This window comes from Manacus vitellinus, unplaced genomic scaffold (genome assembly GCF_001715985.3).
Source record: "Manacus vitellinus isolate BGI_N305 unplaced genomic scaffold, ASM171598v3 scaffold_4_pilon, whole genome shotgun sequence".
NCBI classification, from domain to species: Eukaryota; Metazoa; Chordata; class Aves; order Passeriformes; family Pipridae; genus Manacus; species Manacus vitellinus.
Window position 1 is genome coordinate 13,025,990 of NW_021940604.1, and position 26,793 is coordinate 13,052,782.

Genomic DNA, 26,793 nt, shown 5'->3' on the forward strand with positions numbered 1-26,793 from the left:
GCTGCAAACATCCCCGAGTAATCTCTGTTGAGCTGCAAGTCTCCTCATTGGTAAGCACTGCAGGCTATAGACCTGGCACACAAGAGAGACATAGAAGGTAAAGGAAAATAAACTACATGGAAGTACAGAATGAAAGAAAATGGAAGAATTTGACATTTTAGTGATCTGCTAGTGCAACTTCAGCTGCTGCCGGTGACAAAGTCCAGGTCTATAAATGGCATTCTGACTATGATGGCAAGGGGCCTGTAAGCCTTAGGAGTAAGTGCCAAGGGAGAGGGCAAACAGGAGTAGCCAAGCTGCTCTTTAAAACTCATGGCCACATTAAGCTACAGTGAGGAATTACTCCACAGTACCATCAGGAACAGCTGGGGTTCATGTGGGAATCCTGGGCACACACAAAGGTAACAGACGGCTCCAGTTCAGGTTTTATTGGTATTGTAGTACAATAAGAGTGCAATTTGAATGTACAAATATTCAACAAAATGTAAAAATATTATTTATGCAATGCTATGGAAGGAAATTAACAGAGCAACGCAACTTACTTCATACTGACCCTGTTTCACCTTGTATTATGGCAGGTACCAGTCACCTACACGATCTGGAAGGGGCATAGAGTTCTTGAAAACTTAAGAACTCCAGCCAAAGAACAGCCTAGCAAAATCTGTGGGAAGATGTAAAATTCTCCCAGCTCTGTGCAACGGAAATACTCTGTTTGTTCTCAGCTCTAAAGGCTGAGCAACTGCCCGCTGCAGCTCTAAAAAGAGGGCTGCCAAAAAGCTTGATCCAACTCTTCTCTCTTTTCTTTCAAAAGTAACATTCTGGAACAGTCCTTGGTATACAGGTAGCTAGGCTTTCTCCCATATAAAGTGCATCTGGTTTACATCTTATGTATATATACCAAGTGCAACGACTGTCCCTGACTTTCCCTGACAAATCGTTATAATAATCCTCCAAGAAAGGAGGTTGCCTCACCCAAGTACCTGCTGGTAACATCTGCAGCCTGCTGATGACCCAGTGAAATGCATGCATTTTACACCTAGGATGTGCCCTCGACTAAAGGCATTTAAGCATCCCTTTTCCTTGAGCTTTGTCTTTCCCCTCATGTTTTATTCATTTACAAATCAGACTTTTCAGCTAGGAAGTGGTGAGTGAAGTAATTCTTCCACCACTGGGAAAACAAACCTATGTTGAATATGAAGTCAGAGTAGCATGGTTTTTCTCCACTGTTGTGGTAACTGTACTGGAGACTGAGAAGTGCAGACATGATTAAATGTAATTTCTGTTTTGCTAATCTCCTTGTCTCAAAATCCACCTATTTTCATTCATGTGCTGAAGGTCTGTAGCAGGCTCCCGCATAAAAGGCTGGGACTCTACTGCGCAGCATAAACAAAAAGTCTTCTGTGAAGTCAAACTTTATTTTTCAGTTGCAGCCTTCTCTACACTGGTCTTTTGATAAAATACATTAAAGATGCTGGTGGCAAGACTCACGTAACATTTCTGTAATCGTGCAAAAGTAAAAACATTCAGTTATTAAAAAAGCATTGTAATTTCAACCCCAACAAGGTTTGTTTTGTTACAAGCAAAAAGACAGTTTTATAATCTGTAAAGTTATATGCTGTAGCATAAAGTGTCACATATGTAACATTAAGTGTTTCATTTTTCAACTATGGTACAAATACATATTAGCCATAACAGTCTCCTCTGGCTACCTGTAGCCTAATTTTTGGCTAATCAGTTTTTCTTTTGATAGAATGAAGTAAAAGCTTCTGAAAAGTAAAATGGATACATGAAGTAGTATTCAAGAATCCTTAGAAAATATTAACGTTCCCTTATATAATACAGCATAAATAATTTTTCTTGAATTTTCTTGATGTCCAGAGAAAGTTAGGGATCCTAACCATCCATGAGAATTAGCGCCATTGGTTTGGTAAATAAGACCAGCTGACTCAGTTGTTACACAGTACCTTCTCAAAAGCTTGAACACTTCCCAGAAGGATTCAGATATGTACTGGCTCTAGGAGAATATAAATAGTCCACCAGTGCTGAACTTATGTTTCTTCCTTTCTGAGAGTCCTTAGTCAACAGTTCTAGTGAGTCTTTGTGCTTTGAATAAAACATGAGCTCCAGTGGAGAAAGCTGGCTCGTGCACATTTTCCATTATCTTCAAAGTTCATTGTGTGAGTTTTTCTCTGCAGCTTTGAACATCAGAATGGAATTAAAGATTTTTAGGGCTGGTCCCAGTTTAATGCTCATTATTTTCACTATGTCTGATTGAGTCATTAGCAGAAATGCTTCTCCATCAATTTGCTTTAAAAGAAAAACACAAAGCTATTAATAGGTCTGACAGTGCAGCAGTATAGACGGTTTCAGAAAACATGAAAAGTCCCAGCAATTTCAGACAATGTAAAGGACTGTCTGAATACAAACATTTTCAAATGCTTTGAAGAGAGCTTTGACTTCAACCTTTTAGGCAGATCAGCTAGTCCAAAAGAACAGGATGATCTTCCTTCTGCTTGAAAACAACTGTCTGGCTAATTTTTAGCTAAACAATTCTCATTTTCATACTGACAGTTTAAAAGCTATTGGAAAGTAAAATGGGTAAATGAAGTATAATTCAACTGTACCAAACCACAGCACTGCTCTTTAACCTCTTAGCTATTCCTTTTATGCAAGCCTCCACAGGCAAAGCTGCTGGATTTCACTCCCAGCTACAGAGTTGGAACCCCCTTAAGGCCACCACTTTCTGTTCATTAAACAATAAGTTAAAATGAATTTTGATCCCACATGAAAACAGGGGCCAGGCTACATAAAACTGCCTCTTTGACACGAACACAATAGAACTTTTAAAAACGTGGAGTATTTTTTTCTGCCAGCTTGGTAGTGTTGCTATTTTAGTAAACAATAAAAGTCAACATTCTCCTGTAAGCAAATCATTCTGTCAGCAGGAGTCCTAAATCTGAGCATGAAGAGACCCAAGGTTCTCCCTTCCAAGGGCCTTCTGTGTATACTTCAGGTCACTTAGGTACCTAGAGGTAAGTTTTCAGTGGAACCTAAGCTGGATAGATATACATAAAAGGCAACTGTGGTTAAACCAGGAGTACTGATTAGGCTTAAAAATACTAACCTGAGACAAAAACAGTGTAAGTTTCTGTAGGACTAGAAAACAAACTTTCTGAATCAGACACACTGCAAAGGAAACCTGCAAGGTATACCCCAGCACTGTAAGTTGAGGAACACTGCAGTCAGAACAGCATCACGTGTCACTACAATTACTTTCTACTCATTTTGTACACGAAGCCAGACTTGGTGGGCTCAGAACCTGAAGTGTGTGAAGCTGGGTGTGCCCAGATAAAAAGCTGCAGCATCTTAAAATAAGCAGGATGAGGGTTCATTTCCACAGCAGAAGTTTGAGCCAGCATCTTCTTCCTACTGAAAGACCTACTGATGTCAGCCAGTCCATGCCAGTTACTAGTCACAGAGGAAGCCTGAGGCTGAATTCTGAAGAGGGGAAGTATTTTCTTACATCTCTGAGAACAGAAGCGTTAAGGAGTTAAGGATATATCCACCTCCATGGCACTTGCCACTTGCTGACTTAATTAGCAATATGCCAGCTTTTATTCTTAAACTCATTGATGAGACACCCTAAGTGACACAGGGGATGATCTAGCCTTGCATACCTGCTGCAACCCGTAAAACACCCAACATTTGAGCAAGTGCAAAATGCCCAGAGGTTCAGCCTGTTCGTCCTTTGATATGCAGCCGTATTAGCCATTACAATCTACAGCACAGCCTGAAAACTTGTTGCAGGAGATTGGCAGGGCCATCTGTGTGCATTTTTCTCAGGAGGTGCCTTCTCAAGTCTAAATACCACAATTATTCTTCACTTGAAAGGCTGGCTGACTCTGCCTATTCACGTTGTCTGGCTGGGATAAGCACCTCAACTATTCACTCTGGCATCTGTGATCAAACTACCTTCTTCAAACTAAGCATTAACAGGAATAACAAACTTCTGAGCAGAAAAGAAAAAGCCAACCTAGTTTAAAACGGTCTATTGTACCTAAAAGCCATATCCATTTCTAATGACAACTTTGGAACAACAATCTCAGATACTAGAAATGCAAACCTGGCATGCTCAGAAAGTGAATAATGCCCCTTTGAACTTCATCAGAACCTTCAGATCTTCTCAATTCCTGCTCACTCAAATCATATTCATAAATTGACTATATGAGGAGGAAGAGCATCAGGAGCCAAGTGTGATCAGACAAGATGCAAGGAGTTACGTTGAACCACTGTTCTGCTTTATTTTACTTATTAACATCCTGCAGAACTAAAATTACATACCTGCTTATTAATTTCCTCAGACCAGATTAAGAGACAACAGTAGTCAATCAGAAAGTTCCTAAGTAATTTCAATTGGCAGGAAAAAAGCTAGAAAAGCACAATAGACCTCACTGACACTTTTCTTTCCTCCCACTTCATGAGCTGCAAACCAACTTAATCTTTCATACATTTACATCTGACTTTAAACAATGTGGCACTGGAATTGCTTGCCCAGGAAGGTGGTGGAGTCTCCATCCCTGGTGATATTTAAGGAGGTATCTGAATTTACAGGGTTACGGTGACAATGCTGGGTTCAGGGTTGGACTTGATGATTTATAGGTCTCTTCCAACTGTGACAATTCTGTGATTCTGTGCACTTCATCCTACTTCTTTATATGCATTTTTAGTTATGACATAAAATTAGTATTTCCACCAAGCTTTGTACTCTGTGTCTTTTTGCAATAAAATTCACCCACCTCATCTTTAAACACCTTGCCATGTTCTTCACATCCTGGTAAACTCCGTATAAACTCAGAGACCTATCACCAAAGTATACAACAGAAGATTTATTAAGACCTGTGTTTTCTCAAAATGGTCTTTATGATTGACAATCATTAAAGTCTTTTAGCTATTGTTTTTATAGCCTCATATTTGGTGGTCCACCTTCTTTGGTAAGTGCACGGAGTCATGCAGATGGGTGTCTAAGGACAGGATTCACAAAATCAGCAAACTAAAGGAATACATCCCACTCTAGTCCACAGGACTTTTTTCAAAGTCCATGCTTCTTTTTTTCTCTGATTAGAGGAGATCTGACTGCCTCAGGCACAGAAAACTGCCTTAAGTCATATGTGCTTCTGAAAGTAAAGCAGTGACAAGACTGCCAGTGCAAGCATTATTGCATACTTGAACAGAGGCAGGGCTCTAATCTTAAAATCAGGTGTTATGGCCTGACCATACCCATACCATTCCTCTCTGGACTATATTCTCACCCTCCAAAGCAGTGTGCCACATCCAAACTATGAACCAGGAAGAGCTCTTGGTTCATGTTGACCCCTAAACCATTCCTCAGAACATTTGTGTGGGTACTAGCTATTAGTAGTGTAGACTGTGAGCACTTGATATGCTGGGCCGTACATTTAGCACTTTTCTTTCCCTTCCCTAATTAATGCCAGTTAATACGTTTTTATATACATACACATATTTATCTGTCTCTATACACATATGAATTAACACTTCTGCTTCCAGGCTGGAAGGCAGCGGAACAGGCATTTTGGGGATCAGTTACATTAGGTCTGGTTGAGTCTAATCCTCTGAGTACTAATATATTATTCTTAATATATGGGAATAATCTAAACCTCTGAATCAACCTTCAAGGGCAGTGGTAGTAAGACAGAAGATAAAGGTGAACCTACCTCATCAGTACTCCACTTAGAAACTTTACTGGCTGGAATTCCAGCTACACTTGGAAGGAGCTTGCTCTGCTGTTCCCAACGCAAGGGTAGGCCAGGGATTTGCAGCTTGGAAGACACAATAACTGGTTGAGAAAGAAGCCTCTGTGCGCTGGGTTCTTCAACATCTTCAACAACAGGAAGCAATAAACAAGCATTAAATCCTTCAGTCAACGATGAAATCAGTCACAGTAAAAGCACGTTCATTTCTATTGATAGATATGGGCCTGCCTACACAAGCTGTACAGTTTTGACTACACCAAAATTAGAGTACCATGAGCATTCTTCCACTAGTATGACTATCATTATATTGGCTCTATATAAATATAACTACTCTTACTTTCAACAAAACACAATTCTATGACAACTGTTAGCATACCACACCATAGGTCAAATAATTTAAAATATTTTAGTACAATAAATCACACACATATTTAATAGTTGTACAGCAGTACAAGAATTAACTTAATTCCAGGGTTGAGCTGTTACAAATTCATCAAGAGCAGAAATGCACTGCTACAAAATTCCCAGTGAATCAGTTATACAGTTCCGGCCCACGCAACATTTATGGCTCATTCACAAGAAAAAGTTTTTCAGTTCTTCTGAGGAAAAAAAATCACAAATGTCTGCAAATTCTCTGCTTTAATTGAATGGTGTTTTTGGAAAGTAACATTTAACTTCTTCATGCTGAGTTTTATCTTACTCATCCATAATGGAAGGGATGATCTCCCACCCCCCTGGCCTCAAAGGTAACGTACTGGATGAGAGGGTGTCTTCAGCCACATGCTGCTGTTGCTGCTGTTGTCTGGATAAAAGCAGCAGTCGCAGATGTGCGTAGGAGGAAAGAGCGAAGAGGCATGCCTCGAATGATGTCAAAATGCATGACATCTACGTTCATTTAAATCTGTTGGAAATGCACAGTGAGGCTCCTCTAGAATATATAATATGGCCAACATAGGATGTTATTACACTTGCTTAGGCTGTTCTGCTCCTCTGGCTTAACTTTTTGCTACTTTCAAGACTTATCCTCATTTTATACCGATGTCTATTATTCAGAAGTTGGCTGATAAGCCATTTAGTCAGCACTGTCAGCCTACTCATCAATTTTTTTAAACAGACTCCTTGATTTTTTACTATCATCATACTCTAACTCTTGGAAGTGAGTTCTCTAAGTGTCTGTTTACATTTCACTGTTGTTCTTCAAATGTTCCTTAGAGACTCTAATACTAGTAAAAGTCTCAGTGAGAAAAGAATGAGTCTTGTAAGGCAGCAAGCATACTGAATGTAAAACCTATTTTATGGAATAGTATCTTTTTAATTGTTCCCTTGAATCTCATTCCCACGCTTATCCTCTGACTTTATCATTCTAAAAAAGATCTCTTAATAGTTGAACATAAGTATTTCGCTATTTTTCTGTCTTTCATTCACAAAACATATAATACATTGATACTGCCACATAAACAGCAGACTACAATACTGTGTGAAGATAATATCATACAAATTATACCCCATATTCACACATCTAAACAAATTGTACATAACAGCATATAGGTATATGCATAGCAGCAATGACAGCTGAGGTTATTTATGTCTCTGTTTTCAATACTTTACAGCTGTGTCAAACCCTAACAGTACCAGATGAAAAATCTATGCTGGTCATCTGTCTGTGCTTTGGGTTTTAAATTTCAAGCAAACACAGGTCAGCTGTTTATGAATGAGGTTAGCAGGAAATAAGTTGGCTAAGGTGACACTGCAAAATGCCAAACCTTGTACTTCATCTACTCACATTCAAGAGCTCTATTTACTGACATGGAAAAGAACGCAATACCTAATGCCTTTGAGGATTTGGACATAAATAAATAACTCTGCTCCTCAGCCTGTATGGTACCTGCCTCACAGATAAGATGAAGAGCACGAAAGGACCACGTAAAGTGCCAATTTACCCAACTAGATGGGAGGAAAGAAAAACTAAAAGTCTCTAACCCCGCAGCAGGTATAACCACGTTATGGACAAAAGGAAGTTTAGGCTTAGTGTGGGTAACCTTCTTGTAACAGAAAGTCCAAACCACAGCATTTTGGCTACCATCTATGTCTGTAACACCAGACATCTGAAAGTTCTCCCCACTCTCATTCTCTTGTATTCCTTGCTCTGCAAGCCCTGCTTCCCATTGAGAGGCAATCTCTGTTTCTGGGCCAGGGAAAACAGGACATGTACGCAAACTTCTGTCTCAATTGGGACATTTAGGAGAGGAGTAACCTGAGGCGCACCAAAGGTTAGCCAGTTTCATCACAGAGCCACAAACAGCTTCTTGAACCATTTAAGTGACCGAAGAAACAAAATCTGCTCACCAGCTTCACATGAGATAGCAGTCAGAGGCAGTAAGTTCACACTTTTAAACCTGACCCATTATCTGCTGACATTTTGCTTCAGCATCAGCCCACTTGCCTTTACATTCTTCTTCATACTTTATGTCACCTCATTATCCTCTCTGAACCACATCATTCTTAATCCATCTCTATCTTCTTAGCGAGAACAAAATAGAACCTTACATTTCAAAGAAGCTAAACAGCAAATACTTTCTAGCATTAACTAGAGACCATTAACACCGCTCTATTTCCCCCTGCACAGTTTTAGTCCTTACCATGTATAAAGTTTTTAAGCGCAAAATTTATGTCCATAAAAAAAAGTTAGTATGAACGGACCATGATTTCCGTGAAGTTCTTCACCTCCAAATAATCTTTCTCCAAGAAAGGGAAGATAGCAGTACACATTTATAAAGTTACCAGTAGAGAACTAGTCAAGAGAGCATGGCAAAAGCAGGCTGAAGAATAATCATGTAAGTGACAGGCAGAAAAAATAAGGCAACAAGCAAAAGTACCAAGAGTCACAGTTCCCAAAAACAACAATTATTTTATCTTGAGCTCTCCATGAGTATGATAGCAAGAACTCAATGACCCATTTTCATCCTACAGATTAAGTATTATGGCACATTTAAACACATAATAACACGACATTACATTTATAAAAAGGACAACTTTTCTAGACAGTAATGTAAGAAAGTGTTCTATTTTCATAAATCTTATTATGCAAGAACCTAACAAGCAGAGCTTGTTGGTGAAACTTTATCCAAATAGTCAATTCTGTCAAACTCAAAATGCTTCACAAAATCAGGTCAGTTTTCTTAGAATTAAAAAAGAATTCCAGACCATTTAAAATGCTCCCAACTATTTGAATTTTTTTTCTCTTTTGTATAATGCAAAGTCAAACAAAAACTGCATGCTTCCTTTCTGCTGAAACAAAATACTTAAAATGACCAAAACCTCTCTTTCTTTATTTGCTTTAGAGACTTTCTTCTTTTAATGCTTCATTTTCTCTAGAATTCTGAACTACATCATGTTTCAAAACACCATAACACCTTTTTCACAGCTCTTACAACAGATGGAATCTCTCACACTTTACACATTCTTTAGAGTGCCTCTTAGATCTATCTCAAAAGTGCTGGCAGATAAATGATATTTTAAGATTAAAAAAAAATGCATCAGAGGTTAATAATTAAAAATAAACCACTACCTTAATTTTATTTTTATGCAATGCTCTACTAGTCTCAAAGAATTTTCTGAATTTTACAAAGATGAGATCACTCAGAAGGTAAGCTACATAGCCTTTAAAGAACCAGTTACTAAAGACCTATGAATTTTGATGAAAGCCTTATAAACTTTGTGTTGTTGCACAAAAATTGCTGAATAAAATCTAAAAATTTAAGGAACTAAGATTAGGAAATTAAGACATTTAGCTTTGTACTGACCTTGCATGAGTTAATAAAATACTACAGCAAAAGCTGCACTGAAACAATGCACTGGCTCAATCCAGTAACTAGCTTGACATATTAAGTTTCACACACACAAAATAATTATCAAATATAAGACTGTGATGTTCTGCATTTGTGCTGTATTCTTTCTGAACAATGAGAATAAAAATGAATAATGAACAGCTACCTCAATCTGCCCAACTGGATCTGTGAACAGCCAAGAGTTTTGACAGAGCAGTACATACAACCACACAGAATCACTGAACGAAAGCACAGTCCATGTTGGAAGGGGCCTTTGGAGACCATAGGATGCAACCTTCTGTTAAGAGCAGGGCATTAGACTAAGTTACCCAGGGCCCCGTCAAGCCAAGTCCTAAAGATTTTCAGCAAGAAAGATTCCACCTCTTTCGTGAGCTGCCTATTCCAGTTTTTCTCAGGGTGAATAGTTTCTTCCTTATATTGACACAGAACTTCCCTGAAGCAACTTCTGTCCATTCCCTTTTTCCCACCACTGAGTAGCCTGGAAGAGAGCATACCTCCATTTTCTCTGTAACTACCTTTTAGTTACTGAAGGACCGAGACTACATTGCTCCAAGACTTCCTGTCCCAAATTCTTTCAACGTTTCTTCATATGTCAAGTCCTCCACTGGACTGTCTCCAGTTTTTCAGTGAGGTAAAAATTTTAGCAATTCTTTAACACTCATGAAAAATAAAGAGTCTGCTCTGCATATGGGCTGCTGGAAAGTATCAGACTGCACAGAAGACTGTTAAGAAATTTTCCTGTCTAACCAACCAGGCAGTCACCCTCAACAAGACTGAAGCTGGGCTGAGTAAGTGAATGTTATACTTTTACAACCTGGACTGGTTTAATTACCTATTTTTAAAAATCATTGGAAAAACATTCTTAAATTGAATTTTTTTATATCAGTATTTATTTTGCACTCCTCTTTACAATTGTGATAAAATTCTTGGCAAAGCCTTTGATGATTATAAGATAAAGAAACAGTGCTCAAAGTGTTGCTGTCAAGAAATTTTTGGACACAAATAGTGAATGTGGAAAATAAATTGTAATGAGAATTCTCATGAATAAGTTTCATGAGAATTTCAAGGAACATCACACTGCTTCAATTCTGCAGATTTTAATACGAAACAAATGAAGTACTGACAATTTACCTTTAATTTCATTTGAAATTAGCAGGTTATTTTCTGTCTCCTCATCTTCACATTCTTTGTTCTTTATGGTGTCCTTTGTTTGTAATACTCCACTGAGGAAAATAAGATGTTCAATTTTTATTAATACATCATAAAAATCACTAAGCATGATGACATCTCTTGCTAACAGTGCTATTAACACACCAGGATTCCCACATAAAGGATGCTGTATCACCATAAAATAAAAAAACAGAGAGGATGTAATTTCTGACTTGATTTCCGGTATGACTACAGGCATGAATTTTGTGAAGTCTCAAGAATACTGTAAACTAAGATTATGTAAATCACATCAACACATTTTACTTCATAATTGAAACTGGAAAATATACAAATAAAGGCAGTGGATGTGTCCACAGCACAAGATGGGAAGCGTAAACCCACATATATACCTGCATGTCCTACAAAGCCTTACTGGTTATCCAGGCCATTTTCAGGAGCTGTCTGAAATAACATCTAATATTTCTCTGCCCAACCTTCATCTCCACCCGACATCAACTCCTTTACTATACTGACACCCTATTGTGCAGCAGTTAATGATCCTACTGAAAATATCTGTATTCCTTTGTATGTTTTTGCATTACTTCTTACCCAGCTAGAAAAGTCACTCTTTGCCTGCTGCCTGTGGCTGCTCCCTCAGCTTTGCCAGTCCAAATATTTGCAGAGGGAACATCTTCCCCTTATTGAGAAAAACTGGGCAAGAGAGGTGGAAATAAGAGAATTTCTCAAGGTGGGTCTGGGTGCATTTGCATCTTAAAATCAGCCCCTGGGAAATTCCTTTTTAAACTCTGCCTTCAGAAGGTATTCCCAGCCTCGTTTCTTACAGACATGAAGCTGATATGAGCCTGCTGACATTACGTGTGTATTTCCTTGTGCTTTTAAGAACTTGAGAACACTTTGGTCAAGTCTTACTAAACCATCACAGATGCAGAGCTCTCAGCAATACTAAGTACATAATGAGCATTTTCTAAAAATAGGCACCAGACAGAAATCTTAGAGTCAAGACTACAAGAAAGCCTACTACTATATGAACGGATGCTTCACCTACATACCAGAGAAGCAGTCAACAAGAACCCCTTTACAAATGTCACAAACACAGATAAAAAGCCAGTCTAGACTAACACCTTGTTAGACCTCAAGATTAGCTAACCTCAAAACACAAATCCACAGAAGAAACAGACTTGTTTAATTCCACTGTTTACATTTATGCTATTAAATATCATTTTTATATTATATACAAGAAAGCATTTGTCATTAAATCAACTAGGAGCTTCGAGGTCACTGACATCAATAATAATGTAATTAACACACTATTAATAGTGAAAAAATGAACACTGAACACAGCAAATCAGAAAATCCAGCCTTTGTAGTATAGCAAACAATACCAGTGGGATGCGTACAGCAGGCATGCCTTCTTGTGCCACAAAGGCCTCCTTCACAGTATTTTCATCAGATACATTACCTTGACTTATTTACCTAAAAATTATTTTCCTAACTCCACAAACACAGACAACTTCTAAAGTAACCTGCTACAAAGTAGTGCAATTGATCCAAAGGCAAAGGAAATGACAACTGTAATTCAACGTGAGGAAAAGAGATCACCAAAACCTGTGAGGAAACAGGTACCTCCCTATTTTCCTGAAGACGATTTTCATAGCAACATGCATCCCGAAATTTTACCTCACTCATTAAATACAAGACAGTAGCATGAATTGAAGGTTTTGGGGAAAAGGTTAGAAGACAAATGGAATTGCCTTTTAAGAAGCAGTATAATTTGATTCCCAAGTGTGAGTGTTCACCTTCTTTCACCGTAAAGATTTCCAGAGTGGAATTCCTATTACAGGGAAATTCTTTTGCTACTTGGAAGATTCTTTAAAATTAAACTTGAATATGCTATAGGCATGTAATTTTTATACTGAATTTTCATCCTAGGAACATTCCAGAGGGACAGAGAGCAAGCAGTAATTACATACATAATTCTGCAAACCAAAATAAATATTCTAGTATAATTGTTTGATGCACAGAAAGCTCAAAAAAAAAAAAAAGAAAAAAGAAAAGGAACAAGTGGAACTGGAGATTAGCTGAGTACCACTTAGATTTAACACAACATAATAAAACTCATGTCTGGTTTCCTGTGTGGTTGGATCCTCAACCAAGGACTTCTTTGAAACAAGAGATTACCTGGAATATGAAGGTATACACAACTGAACTGAAGTCAAACAGAATTAAACCCACACTGTGAACTCAGCAGCTAAAGAGCACACTAGTGTATGTATCTATGTCGTCAATTATGCATGTGTACTTTGAATACACATCTAAAAAGATCCACTGGGTACTGCAATAACCAGATGCTCAATATTTTATAACCCAAGCAGTTCATACATACCTAATGTTGTGAACATTATTTTTTATGCCCTTTTCAAAGGAAGATTACTCATCTGAAAGTCTTCTATGACTATGCTAGATATGTAATGAATATGGAAAGCTAGATGATAAAATGCAGACAGTCATCAGTGTATTCAAATAGTTCAAATACAAACTGAGAAGCCTCTGGGTAGTTCAAAGTTGGCACAGGACTATTAATTCTCTTAATGAAAATGACTCAACAATGAACAGACAGCACATGTATTGGTTATCTTAGGTCTTCCAAGGATAACACCCTCTATAAAAATCAAAGACAACAAAAAAATTTTCTTCAATTAATTGTAAGAGATAGTCTGTAAAGCCAAAGTGTATTTCAAAAAAAAAAAAAGGTGAATTTACTATAATGATGGTTAAAATGATGAATGACAACTATTTTGTAACACAGGTTATTTCAAAATTACACTTGAAACTGTCTTTTTCTTTTTCTGTTTATATTCACTTGAGTATGACTACTTTATGCTGCTTATTTGTAGCATAAAAATTATACCAACACTGCTTGATGCTCCTACTAGAACTTTTCCAATATAACTTGAACACTATAATCCCATTAAAATAACACGAAAGAATGTTTTAAAGAAAAGCTGGCCAAAACTAAAAGGACGCAAAAAGCTACACACTTAATTTAGGATAGGTTTTTGCAACAAAGGAAACAATAATAGTCCAGAAAAGAAAACTATCTAGTGGAAAAAGGAAGGGAAATCATAAAACACTGCCAGATTTGGTTAACTCAATTCGAAAAACAAGTTTTAAAAAAAATCTTGCAGTGTTTTCAGAGGATTTAATTCATGGAATATCCTGAGTTGGAAGGGACCCATAAGGATCATCAAAGTCCAATCCTTAAAAAACAGTTAAGTTTCAATCATCAGCTTTACTGTGGGGTATTTATCATATAATACCAACTCTCCAATGTTTGTCTCTCAAGACACTATTATTGCTAACACAGTTCATATATTATGAGCACAAAATAACACCACATGTAAATATATAACACATAACACTTCTTGTTCCAGGGTGTCATCTATTTCTGTATGAAAACAGTCAATAAAATAAAGCAGTGATACCATAACTAATTAAAAATGTAGGGAATCCTATTGCCTCACATATTTACCCCATGAAAATACCGAATTGCATCTTTTAACTTCAAAAATAACTTTTTTATACCATAAATATTATTTTCCAGTGCAAGCTTGGAAACTATCTCATGTCATTTTCTGTCAAAAATGTACTCCAGATGCTGAAAGTTAAGGAACTACTTTTAATTTTCCCACATTTCTACGTGTTTATTCATACACAATAACATATTTGTACACAGACCTAGGAAGAAGGATCTCAACTTCCAATAACTGATCTGTATTGTAGGTATTTTTCCTCTCATCTGATACATGTTTCTTATTTATTATATATGTTGTGATACTCCCTTTCCAACTATTTCTAATATAAAGACAGATTAAGAACTTCCATCTCCTTCTCTGCTGCTTTGAAGAATTCCACAGACAAATTACTGGACTGCATTGCCTGGTAAGTTACATTTTATACACTGACTGACTCCAAACAACCAATAGGTTGAAAGGAATTGAGAGTTACCCAGGTGCCTTCTTTTCTTTCACATTGCATAAGAGGGGCTTCTTGCAAGGAGATTTACTTTCTGCATCTTCCAGCTTAGTTGTTTCTGGTCCAGTCTTCCCAGATGGTCGATTGTGAGCCGAAGATTTCATACCTACGTGACCAGGGCTGGGGCATTTTCTGTCACTGTTTAAAACAAATTAACACAGCGTTTAAAAGTTGAAGCAGCTAAGCTGTTGTTTAAGTTATTTTCTCTATGGAGAAAGAGTCATTAGTATAACAGAAGACATACAAGGTGGGTTTTTTTGTTTTAAGAAATACATGGTTTACTTGCCACCAAGAAAATTGTATACCTGGGATTTTCAGAAATCACAATACAGAACCCTCTTCTTCATTAAATCAATGATAAAATGATTAGGCAATTCAATAGGAACAGAATTTGTCCAATAGTATTTTTGATAATAAGCTACCCACTTCAAATACTTGTAACACAAGAACACTTCGAAGTATCATTTTCCTCCTATCCCTTCTCTCCCATGATATACCACTATGCATCCTTTAACATGTCATATGTAGCCTCTTAATTGGGACAATGAAAAAAGAAGCACTTGACACAGTTCCCATCACAGAGGACACTCCTCAAACTGCTACTGGATTCACTGGGATGGTACCCGAGCTACCTGGCAGTGAGTAATTATATCACTTCAGATTTCTAAACCCCTACATTTTATAAGAACAATTGAATCAAGCAGTGCTCTTTGACAGTGTAGTATTTTGGTTTTTAAAGTATGAAGCTGAAACTGTCTCCAAGAATGCAATTTAAAATACCTTCTATTGAAAATATGTGGTCATTACAGTGGGAACTGGAAATCTTCACTACAAAAATTCACATTTTTACATTTATATTAATGCAGCCCTGAAAAAGAATGGAAAGCCTCTCTTCTTCTCCTTTCCTTCTTAAATTCTCTGTGTATTCCCATAGCCCAAAATAAGCACAGGAATCAGTATCCACAATGTCTTACATAAAATCATCAGAAAATAATCATCTTAGTATCACACTCCTTTGTTTTTTCTCAGTGCTCCTGCTTAAAAGCTTCAGCTACAGACTTTAGCACTGTTCTTGCAAAACTCAGTCACACTAGCTTCATTCCTCAGTCCCACCATGACAGAACAGTGGCTGTTCCTCACAGAGCAACATTACTTTACAGTCATGTCTATAAGGCCACTCCAGCAACTAAAGAAACACAAATAATTTTCTTAAATGTGAAACCAACTGGTAAACATTCAATTTTTAATTCCAATTAACCAACTAGTGGTCTAGATAGTTACACTGAAGATGAAATCAAACTTGTTAAATCCTAGACAGTAAAATCAGTATCAGTCTTTGACAGCTTGGTGACCTTTTTCATAAGCACAGATAAAACCATTTTTCCTCCCTGTAAATGAAAACGTAGATAAATAGGAAGGCCTTTCTCAAACATTCAGCCATTGCACAACTATAAACTGCACTGCAGAACACAGAAATAAAGTACTGCTGTTAGTCATGGACATCGCTTTAATCATAATTACTTGATTACAGGAGAGGTGGATCTTTCACTTGCTTCTGCTTTTCTGTTTCTGGGGACAGGACTGGCTGCAGGCATCTCCCCACTCAACCGGTCAGGTAAGAGGCTTTCTTTGTTCAAGTTCAACTCTGAATACGGGCAGCTGACTGCACTAGAAGTTGAAGAAGAAAAATGACTCCTTATTCTCAGACACTTTACAGACTTCATTTATTTCAAACAAAATGACATTTGAGTTTCCTAGAAGCAGATGCAATAATTTAATATAAAGAAGATTAGAAAAACATGCAGTAAGTAGTCATACTTCAAAATGTTAAGAATTCCACCGATTAAAAACCTCAACCTGAATGACTTTTGCATTTCCTTTCGACGGCAACTTATGTAACGCAAATAGTATTAATCTGCATTATAACATTCATTGCAGAAAATTGCTTGATGAATATTTAGCCTGTTCTCCCCTAATCTTAATGGTATTTATACATAAAATACAGGGCGTCTTGGACTAAAACCATCTCTCTCCAAATGAAGTCATACTACCATTTTTTTTGTGAAGGAGGGTATTTCTACTATGTAATGTCTACATAGAAGCTGCATTGCAAGGCCACAACATGAGGAATGGTGCACATCCTCTTACTGCAGCGAGTGCCCCATCTTTGCAAATGCCCTTTTGTGATATTCCATTAAGGGACTGTGGTATTTTCCCAGTCTTTCTTAACATTCAACACTTCCTATTTCCCTGCACTCCAGCTAGGGAAATAATTTGATACTGTGCATTGATATAACAACTTGTAAATATTACTCTAACAAATGTGAAAGCTGTACCTCTCTAAGTCAGAAAAAACTGTGTTTGCATAAAAAGTAGGGGAAGGAAAAACGGCAACACAAAACAAAACACATGAGGCTGAACTAGGATTTTTTCTTTAGAAGAGTGCTCTGCAGTGTTCAACTGATCAACAGCCAGGCTACACACTAAACACATCAATGATAATATCCTAAACTCTGAATAGTATATGTATGCCACAACAGTGAATAACATCATGCTCAAGTTTTCAAAACATGAGCTATGACACTAACTCTAATATGAAATTATGCTTTCCTACTCCTCTGCATTATTACAAGCGCCTCTATAATGTTAACTGGTAAAAAACCTATGTTTTGCAATCTCACTTATTTTCTTTTCAAGAATATAACTACTTGCCTTTCCATAAACCACTGCAATGTCTTATTTGTTTCACTGATAGTTACTTGCATGATTTCCAAACAGAACTGTCTACCTTGACAGCCATATGCCCTGCCACCTCCAAATTACAAAACCAAAGAGAAAAACAATAGCTTTCACTATCATGTTCTGTTTACAAAGCACAGTATTTAAAAAAAGTGACTTTTTTTCAAAATATGCAGTACACTTTCCTTTACCAAGGTAGCTCTGGATTCAAGAGTATGTAACAACTCCTATAAGGGGGGCTGGGCTGCATCAGTGATCTAATTTTGGTCTCACCAACATAATCAACAAGTTGGTGGAAATTTACATTTCTCTCAGCACTAGCATAAAAGGAGAAAATTCCTTAAGGCTACACAGGTCAAATCAGTCAGTTCTTGCTGAGGTTATCAAGACAGGAGTCCAACAGCATGTCTGATTTTTTCAGTTGGTTCATTTGAAAACAAGAACTTTTTAAAATCCTTGAATATCAGCTATGCTGAACTTGAATTAAAAAAAAAAAAAAAAGAACACAGTTTCTGCTTTTCTAATCAAGATGAGATCCCTGTTAAAGGGCACTCTGAGCAGATGTTGTTCCACAATAGCCTGTATGGTGTTCTCAAGGGTCATGCAGTCATATCCCCAGGTGATCTAATGAAGCACAGAACAGTCATCTTTGCCTTCTTCTGAGGAACTTTTAGTTTACACAGCCAAGTAAGACATAGTCAAATGGGTGGCTGGACTCTAAAACACTATACTTGAAATCAGGTATTTTTTTAATGAATTTTTTAAAGACATGGAACAAAATATACAAAAAAAAATTAACTTGGAGCATTCACCTTTTATTTCGGCTTTCTCTTAAGCAGAATCAGGCATTTTATTTTAAATCTATTTATATATCTCTACTTACATTTATTTTTCAACCTACTGTTTTTGTCTGTCTTAGGACTAGCCTCTACCAAATGTCTTAAAAGCACAAAAATAATTAACTGAAATATGGGGAAGAAATCGGGAACATTAGGAAAGAAGGGAAGTTGCTTTATACTCCCCATTCCTTATGTTGCTGCATCTATCACAATGATGTCTTCTTTCCCTTTCAAACAAACTACAAGATGAAAGACGCAGGCTTCTACTCAGAGGTTTTAAGGTACCAATGCTAGTGTGATCTAAGTTCTTGCTGTGACAAACACATACCACTGTGATGAAATACAGTTATCAGAAACTCATGGATATATTGGTTAATCTCAGTTCTGCCATTGCTATAAGGCAAAGCATATAATCATCTTTTGGCTTCCTATGTTTACAGGGGTGTTTTAAGACTTAGTGTTTCTGAGCAGTTAAAGGGCTGGGCTGTCACAAGGAAACACTGAACACTAGCAATATGGTATTTAACTTCAGTTGTGTACTATTAAGCAAGCCTTACACCACAATGAAATCTGACAATAGGATTGTCATACTCCAGCAAGTTTTCTGTTTATCAACACCAATAACGCATTTTAAATTAAAAGAAGGAAAAGAAAAAAAAGAGCCTCAATATTCAGTCCTTTATTATAACTTGCCTGCTTATATAATGCCTTTTCCTTTAGTATTTTCTGGAAAAACAGAAGTTGAATGACAATTTCAGTCAACAATAGTTATAATATTAACGATGTTTTAGAACACTAGATTCATATGAGTTTTTCTTTGTAATTAACCATTCAAGTTGTTGTATCATTTTTTAAAAACTCATTGATAGCCCTTAGATGTTACTGTTACTTGAGGCAATAAAAAGGGTCCTTGTGGTTTCCACCGTTACCTTTGGTACAACAAAACACAGCATGAATGAACCTGTGTACAGGTTACACAGCTTCCAATGCCTCCAGCCTTCAGTTCTGTTTAACTTGTCTACTACAAAGAATAAAGAAATTAATATTTTTATTCCTTCACAATAGAAGTATTTGATTTATATAGGACTAAGTTTTTAAGACAACTCATCTCAAGGGCTCAGAACTCTTAGGTTATTTAATATTAAACCAGGACTTTTAACTCTTCTGACACCTTAAACCTAGATTTCTATTCCAGCTTACAGTTTGCTTTAGCACACCATTTTGAAAATAGCAGAAGGTCAGAACGCAAATTCCAAACTGATCAGATGTCCTTGGCTTTGGGGTACCAAGGTCTGCCAGAGGCTCAGGAAGAATAGTAAGAAGCAAAAGCAGCAGGTACTTAATGTGAAACCTCTGCTATGCATCTGACAGGGCTGTACACCCTCCAGCACTGCTCCACAGCTTTGAAACCAGTCCAGCACAAACATCTCAATTATCATCTGAGCTGTTTCAGTAAACAAACATTCACAGTCATACCACCTGACACACACACACACACACACACACACACACACACTCTGCACAGGAAAGCAATCAGCCACCTCTAAATGCTGAAGGAACATAGCATAGCAATTAGCTGCCTACAGTACACTACTAAAATGGCAGTAGATTGGCTGGCAATATGTACGTCCATGACATGGTTTTCTGAGGAAAGGGAGTCACTGTTTCCAGGGTCCTGCATACACTGAGTAAAAACTGAACATTAAAATAAGTTTCTGTTCTTATTGAATCATGAAAGACGAATTAAGGGAAAAGCCAAGGCATGGATTACTACTTCTTGTATATACAATTCTGATCACAAGCCTGGAATTTTCAAGTCAACAGAGGTTTTACATAACCAGCCCTTTCCAGAACTGTCCGATGGAACACAAGTGTTGAAGTAGCATATCCCACCTGTGTTTATTTTACAACTGCTCTTCTATCATACTCAAGATCTATGTCTAGATAGTCACACATATTTCTCTTTTCTATAAAGTTCAAGAGTAGGAAGACAAAACTGGGCTACTAATAGGTAGGCATGGACCTTAGTCTTTTCCAGACATTTGAAGATGCTCCTATATTGTAGCAGTATACAAATTTTCTGCTGCACAGAGTTTAGATGGATTACTCAGCCTCAGCTACACCTAATATCAGAAGAGAACATAAACCAGGGTTTTCTCCTAAAGTGAAGAAGAGTAAGGTAGCACTCTGTTCAGCCTAAGAACTTTAATAATGAAGTACTTTTAAATACAGATTATTAGTCTTTATGACCACTTGGACTTTGCAAACCTGCATCAAGCCATAGGCAGGTCTCCTGATTTAGCTGTATTGGTAAAATGACACTTGAGACTGGCATCAAAATCAGACAAGTTACTTTAGCAGACACTGAACAAACAGGTGCAACATCCTGCTGAACTCAGGTTTCCTGTGTTTCTGTCCTGCGGTTCTCTTACAACACAGCCTCCACTGGGGCACATTCAGTTCACTTCAACTTACACAACTAATACACGTGAAGTTTCTGGCAAAAATCTTTATTCATGGAGACTCAAACCACTAATGAACTATTTACAACTGACCTCTTTGCATTACTGCTTGAACTGGAGAATTATTGCATGCATTAAACATCAGAGTATACAATTCACAACCATAAATATGCAGGTGATCTGCATAATGGTAACAACCTGTACACGAGGCTGTTTCAGCTGCACAGCACATAACCCTAGATCAACTGTTGATAGATGCTGAGTCCTTATTATCAGCTTTTCCAAAAAGTAAGTGCTTTAGCCCTGCTACCTAATTAATCACCAAGGCTTTCATCTCATTCCTAAGGAACAAGCTCTCAAATTATTTCAGAACTACTTAGCATTTTAAATTATCATCTTTTCTGCACACAGGCATTTATGCTGGAGATAGATGTTGTACCTCATCATGAAAAAAAAGATAAGCATGGTTAAATACATTTCAAGGTTGCCAAGATCAAAGAGCCAAGGGAATGGTACCTGATGTGGATAATTACACCAATTTTAAAACCTCTATGTTAATTCAGGAAAAAAGTGACAGTACAATGTCAGAATTTTTGGGGTGACCTAGACCCTCAAGTTTGTATGCTCCAGATGAATAACAAATCTCTTTTACTTTCCTCAAAAATGCTCGAGAACAAAACCAGAATATCAGCACAGAGAGCAAACCAATACAGCTAATGAATAAGATACTTACCGGTGTTAATTTTTTTGCTATGAAACAGCAAATGGTTGTCTTATAATCAACAAAGTCTCTTTGGTTATATTTTTATACCCTAGAACTACCAGTTAATGTGCAAATAATAGGATTGCTAAGACTGCAGTAAAACTAAAAGACAGTAGATTGTCATGAGTTTATTTCTTTTCTTAATATTGAGGATGAGTAAGTATAACAACTTTAAATAGCATGGAAAATGTAGCTATAAAAGAAAGGCTACAAAAAGTAAATAGACAAAGCTCTTACTCATCCCTTCCTCTAAAACATTTGAACTTTTAATGCCAATGTTTATTTAGAGAGATCATAAATTAAAAACTTCTGAGACATTCATTTTCTTTTATTTTAAGTTTCAGCCTTGGGCTGAAGCCCACAGTTACGTTCGCCTGATTCTAAGTAATTGAGATAGCACATGTAAGGAATTGGAATTTATTGCCCTTACAGATCAGGTGCATTAATAAATCATACAAGACTCAAGTTTACTAGACTGTGAAATGAAATGAGTTTCAGACAAGCAGCCAGGAAGCTTTTTAGGCAAGTCTAGTTTACTGCACATTTGCAATGGACTAAGCACATGAATGCAGTAGGTTACCATATGATAGCTGAAAGATGGTAACCTCTTAAGGACTGACTTGGTTGTTTAAGGAGTTATTCTAGTTATTGTGTGAAATAAAAGAAAGGTATTAAAATTGGGAAAAAAAACCAAAGAAAAATAATATGGACAGAAAAATACAACAGGAATAGGTTGAGAATAGCCTGAAACACAATGATGTGGCAGACTGTATCATGACAACTTCACCACAGTTCATACCGAAAGAAGTTCTGTCACTGGAGCATCAAGAGCTCTTTTGCCTCCTAACAGCACAAATACCATGCTTCTGCTGTAGATAGGGAAGAACTTGCAACAGAAGATGCCTTTCGCACACCAAACATGTAAGAACACAGTGGGTTTTGCTGGCCAGGTACCTCTGTTAGGGATTAATTAGGACTTCAGCCAGTGCTGATATACCATCAAAACCTTGTAGCATAATTCTATTCGACAGGACAAAATTCTCTCATGAAAACCAAAAGACTGCAGAGCTAACTTTTGGATCACAGGAGTTTAAAAAGATACTTTAAAAACACAAATAACCAAAGAGCAATCCCCTAAACATATGAGAGCAGAAAGAACAAAGTGGTATGACATTTGAGAATCCTATGACTGTGTAATGGAAAAATTAGAAGAAAACTTCTGGAAGCTCTAATTTGCAAAAGCATAATAAGATGATATTTATGACACTTAATTCTCAACATACAATATTACCACTGTATCCGTTACTGACATATTCAGGAATCACCTCACACTAAATATTTTTAAAATAAAAGAAGTCTCACTTGGCAAATATTTCCCATTTACTCTGTTGTTGTCTCTCTGTCCCTCCATTCCATTCTCCCATGCTACTGTTTTTCCTATATCAACTCCTCTCTAGGACGGGATGTCCACATTTCTGTATTATACTTCAGAAGGGGTTCAACAAAGCATCTTTAGAAACACCAGATACAAGCAGTAAGCTGTCATTTGGGAATATGTCAGTTGGAATTTCCTTTCTAGCATTTTTGCAAGCCAACAAGCAAATCCTTACCCCTACAAACCAAGCAGAACAAATACATCCAAGCCATAATAAAATCAGTGGCCTCTTATTTAAAAAAGTTCAAAAGTTACTGCTTTATACATATCTGTGTAATATTTGCAATCTGAACAGCAAGACAAGGAATCCTCATAGGAACAAAATACAGAGTAACTGAATCCACCAATTGTGACAAAAAGTAATGTACAACAAATCTCAGCACATCCCGATGAAATGAAGTTACAGATTGCTAATGTTTATTTCAGCATGCTCACCATGGCAACTGAAATCATGGCATACTTAGGTTTACAAGATTTCCTTATTCTTTCCAGCTTGGATCTGTTTTCTTGTGAATAACAATTTAAAAAAACCATCTGCACACATCCCTCAAATGAAAGAAAGAATAAAATTAGTTTCAAAGAACATACCTATGATGGCCAATATGTCTTGCTCTTTTAATGTGTCCAACTCCCTTACATCCTGCTGTGGGACATCCTCCATGCTCTAAAGCTTCCACCAATTCCAAGGGACCTGCATGTCAGGTGAAATTATAAATGAGATTTTAAAAAAATTATCTAATATTTAAAAGCTATATAAATATGCAGAAATACCAGCGCATCGTAGCAAACATGAAGAAGTAAGTAAACAGAAGTACTTTAATAATGCATTCTGCAAAAGCATGATGGAGATTCAAACAACCTAATTCACTGGAAGAATGATTTTATTCTATGTGAGTAAATCTCTATGAGAGAACTACATCTATATAAAGAACACAAATCTTGGAGGAACTGCATGACATCAAATTCCTCTTCTACTAACTACATTTAGTTGGAACTTCATTGTTTTTCAAGAGCACAGAAGAAATAAGTTACTCTATCCTTGTTCCTGAAGACAGGGATGTCTTCATAATGGGTACTGACCTCACACATTTTTTAGCTAAAGTTTTCCAGTGAACAAGATGTGAAAACAAAGGCTGAAAAATACTACTAAAAAGAACGAGCCATAAGGAGATTGATATTTTTGCTTATGTGAATGTATGTGTCTATCTGACTTTCATCAACCTGTAACAATGATGCCTGCAGAAACATTAAAGCATATACCTGTCAAAACTGTCTTTGACACTCAAGCAAATGTAGTATACAACCCATAGCTTCATAGCAAGTGAGAGACAGACGTACTCCAGTACATAAAACTGAGAACACATCCTGCACATCTGCAGGCATGCACTGTCCCTCTCCAGTACTGGTTTTACTCGAAAAGTACATGAACCTGTATCTCCCTCTACAGACAACAATACAGATATGAAAAGGTCTATTTACATAATTTTTTCTAGATGAAAGACAGATTCTTGCTCACAAATGGATAATGAAAGAGAGAATTATTATGTATAATTAGAACAGTCCAAAAGGGTTTTTTACCAAATGTTCAAGCTATGCAAATGTTGCAACACTACAACTACACTGAAGTTCAGCGACTTCTATAGCCTTTAAACAGTGTAATGAATGAGAGAAGAGAGATTTTACCTCTTGTACCTTTAAGAGAAAATTGATGCTTAAGACGTAACAAGTAAGTGGACTCAGAGTTATCTGAATAGGGGTGCTTTTGTGAAGGGAAGTCCTGCCTGACTGATGTTCTGGTTTTGCAAAAACTAGCTCCCTATAAATGCTGTCTTCACTTAAAAAATTTAAACTCTTTAAAAATGTAATTTAAAAGAACTGCAACTGGTTCTCCCTGTTTACACAAGAAGCTGTTGTTTGCATCACTGTGAAACAATATTAAGAGCCACGTATTGGTGATTTTAAGTCCCTAACTGCTATCAAAAAAGTCATAATCCATCATGACAACATTACATGTGAAAAAACTATGAATACATAAATACTGGTAACTGCTCTAGAATAATACTGCTAACATTGCACAGAGTTCACACAAAAAGCTTCTAATGTTATAGACAGACCTAGACCTCATTGGTAAAAGGACTATCATACCGACTGAGGCAAAAATACTGTCTTGCAAAATATTTTCTTCCCTCCTTATGAAACTCTTTCACAAGCCTGGTAATGCACTTTAACTTACTTGGAAACAATATTAATATTTTTATAATATTCTATGTGGCAATAATACAAAGTCATATTGTTGGAAGACTATATTACTCAGCAATCATCCTATTTTATTAGTGTTGGTGTAGCTTATTTTTTCTATTTAAAAGGCAGTCAACTTTCTCTCCTGTCACATTATCCATCTTCATTTTTGTAGCCTAGCAAAAAATCAATTCTACCAGTTACTTCCTAAAAGAGATGAAGCATGCCTCCTAAGCCATCACTTAGAGGAGATGACATGTTGTATGTGATGGATATCTGTATCTTGCTTCTTTTAACATCTCCAAAAAAATCAATTTATATATTTTATATTCCCACCTAGGTTAAGATTTTGATTTTTATTTTTGCATTCTTAGGTAATAGAAATGCTGCAACCTTATTCAGCTCTTTTGCCATATGATACAATTTTTATTTATGTGGCCATAGACTACTTTTCCTATTGGGCTGCTTGTTCAACACACAGGACAAACATGTCAGATTAAGAAGCGGATATGCAGCACCCTGCCTTCTCCTCATTACTCACTTTGTGCTCTGGCATTTACTGCACTCTATTCAGACTCTGAAGGCAGAATGATTAACTTCCTAACAGGCAGTCATCATTGCACTGTTGGAGTGCTCAGAAAAGTAATGAATATACTCTGATCACACTCTGGATAGGAATTATTTCTTCTTGACATTTTAGAGACACTGAATTGAGGTACTGTAATTTCCAGGTAATACATTCACACAGTCTGTGCGTGACTTATCCCGGTTATTTCACATTTAATTTTTTCACAGTACTCGGCATTGCTCAGCATTTCTTATTTTCCAAGTACAGTTCTTTCTGATCTTGTTACAGCTGTGAATGCTCAGCACTTGTGCAAACTTTACCTCTGAGTCACCATATAAAACAACCTCAGAGAAGAGCACTACTTAAAAAATCACCTGTTCAAAGTTTGTCTAAAGTGATTTCATTGCTGTTACCTAGAAACACAGTGGCATAGGCAGGGATATATTTACTACAAAAGTCTCTTCTTCCTTTAACCTTCAGTCTCATTTATCAGATATCTCCCACTTCTTCAACAAGTAAAAAAAAATCCCCACAGAGACCAAGGTGGTAAATACAGTGTTATTATTGGTACCAAGCTTCTGTTACAATTTATTTTTAACACAGGCATCATTAATCCCTCGTTGCTCAGCTGAAGAAGAAAAGGAAGTTAGCTGGTTTTGAGGATTTCTCACAGCATTTGAAAGGAGTGCCTTCTCAATGCAGTCTGCACTCCTGGAGCCAGAAGTCCACTAACCATCAAGAGGATGTGAACAAAGGAAACAAAGGATCTTAAGAGTGATACCCTATCCCTACTGAGTACCACAGCAGTTTCATGACTGGCTTCGAGAGGGCCAGGATTTTAAAAAACAGATCTTTAATATTACTTCAGGTTTTGACTGTGGTTCTTATGCATACCAAGAAACACTGTATTTCCATTACAGTAAGGGTC

General features: G+C 37.0%; 1 protein-coding gene across 1 annotated transcript in view; it reads right to left on the reverse strand.

Moving 5' to 3' along the window:
* Positions 1-413: 413 nt before the first annotated feature.
* Positions 414-26,793, reverse strand: part of L3MBTL3 (L3MBTL histone methyl-lysine binding protein 3) — a 68,108-nt gene continuing 41,728 nt past the window's right edge. Inside the window, exons 15-21 of the mRNA XM_029962792.1 lie at positions 23,648-23,750; positions 16,343-16,489; positions 14,795-14,959; positions 10,751-10,842; positions 5,733-5,896; positions 4,797-4,859; positions 414-2,307 (exon numbers count right to left, since the gene is read on the reverse strand). Of these exons, the coding sequence (XP_029818652.1) occupies positions 2,164-2,307; positions 4,797-4,859; positions 5,733-5,896; positions 10,751-10,842; positions 14,795-14,959; positions 16,343-16,489; positions 23,648-23,750 (878 nt within the window). The 3' untranslated portion in view covers positions 414-2,163. The remainder of the gene's footprint in view (positions 2,308-4,796; positions 4,860-5,732; positions 5,897-10,750; positions 10,843-14,794; positions 14,960-16,342; positions 16,490-23,647; positions 23,751-26,793) is intronic.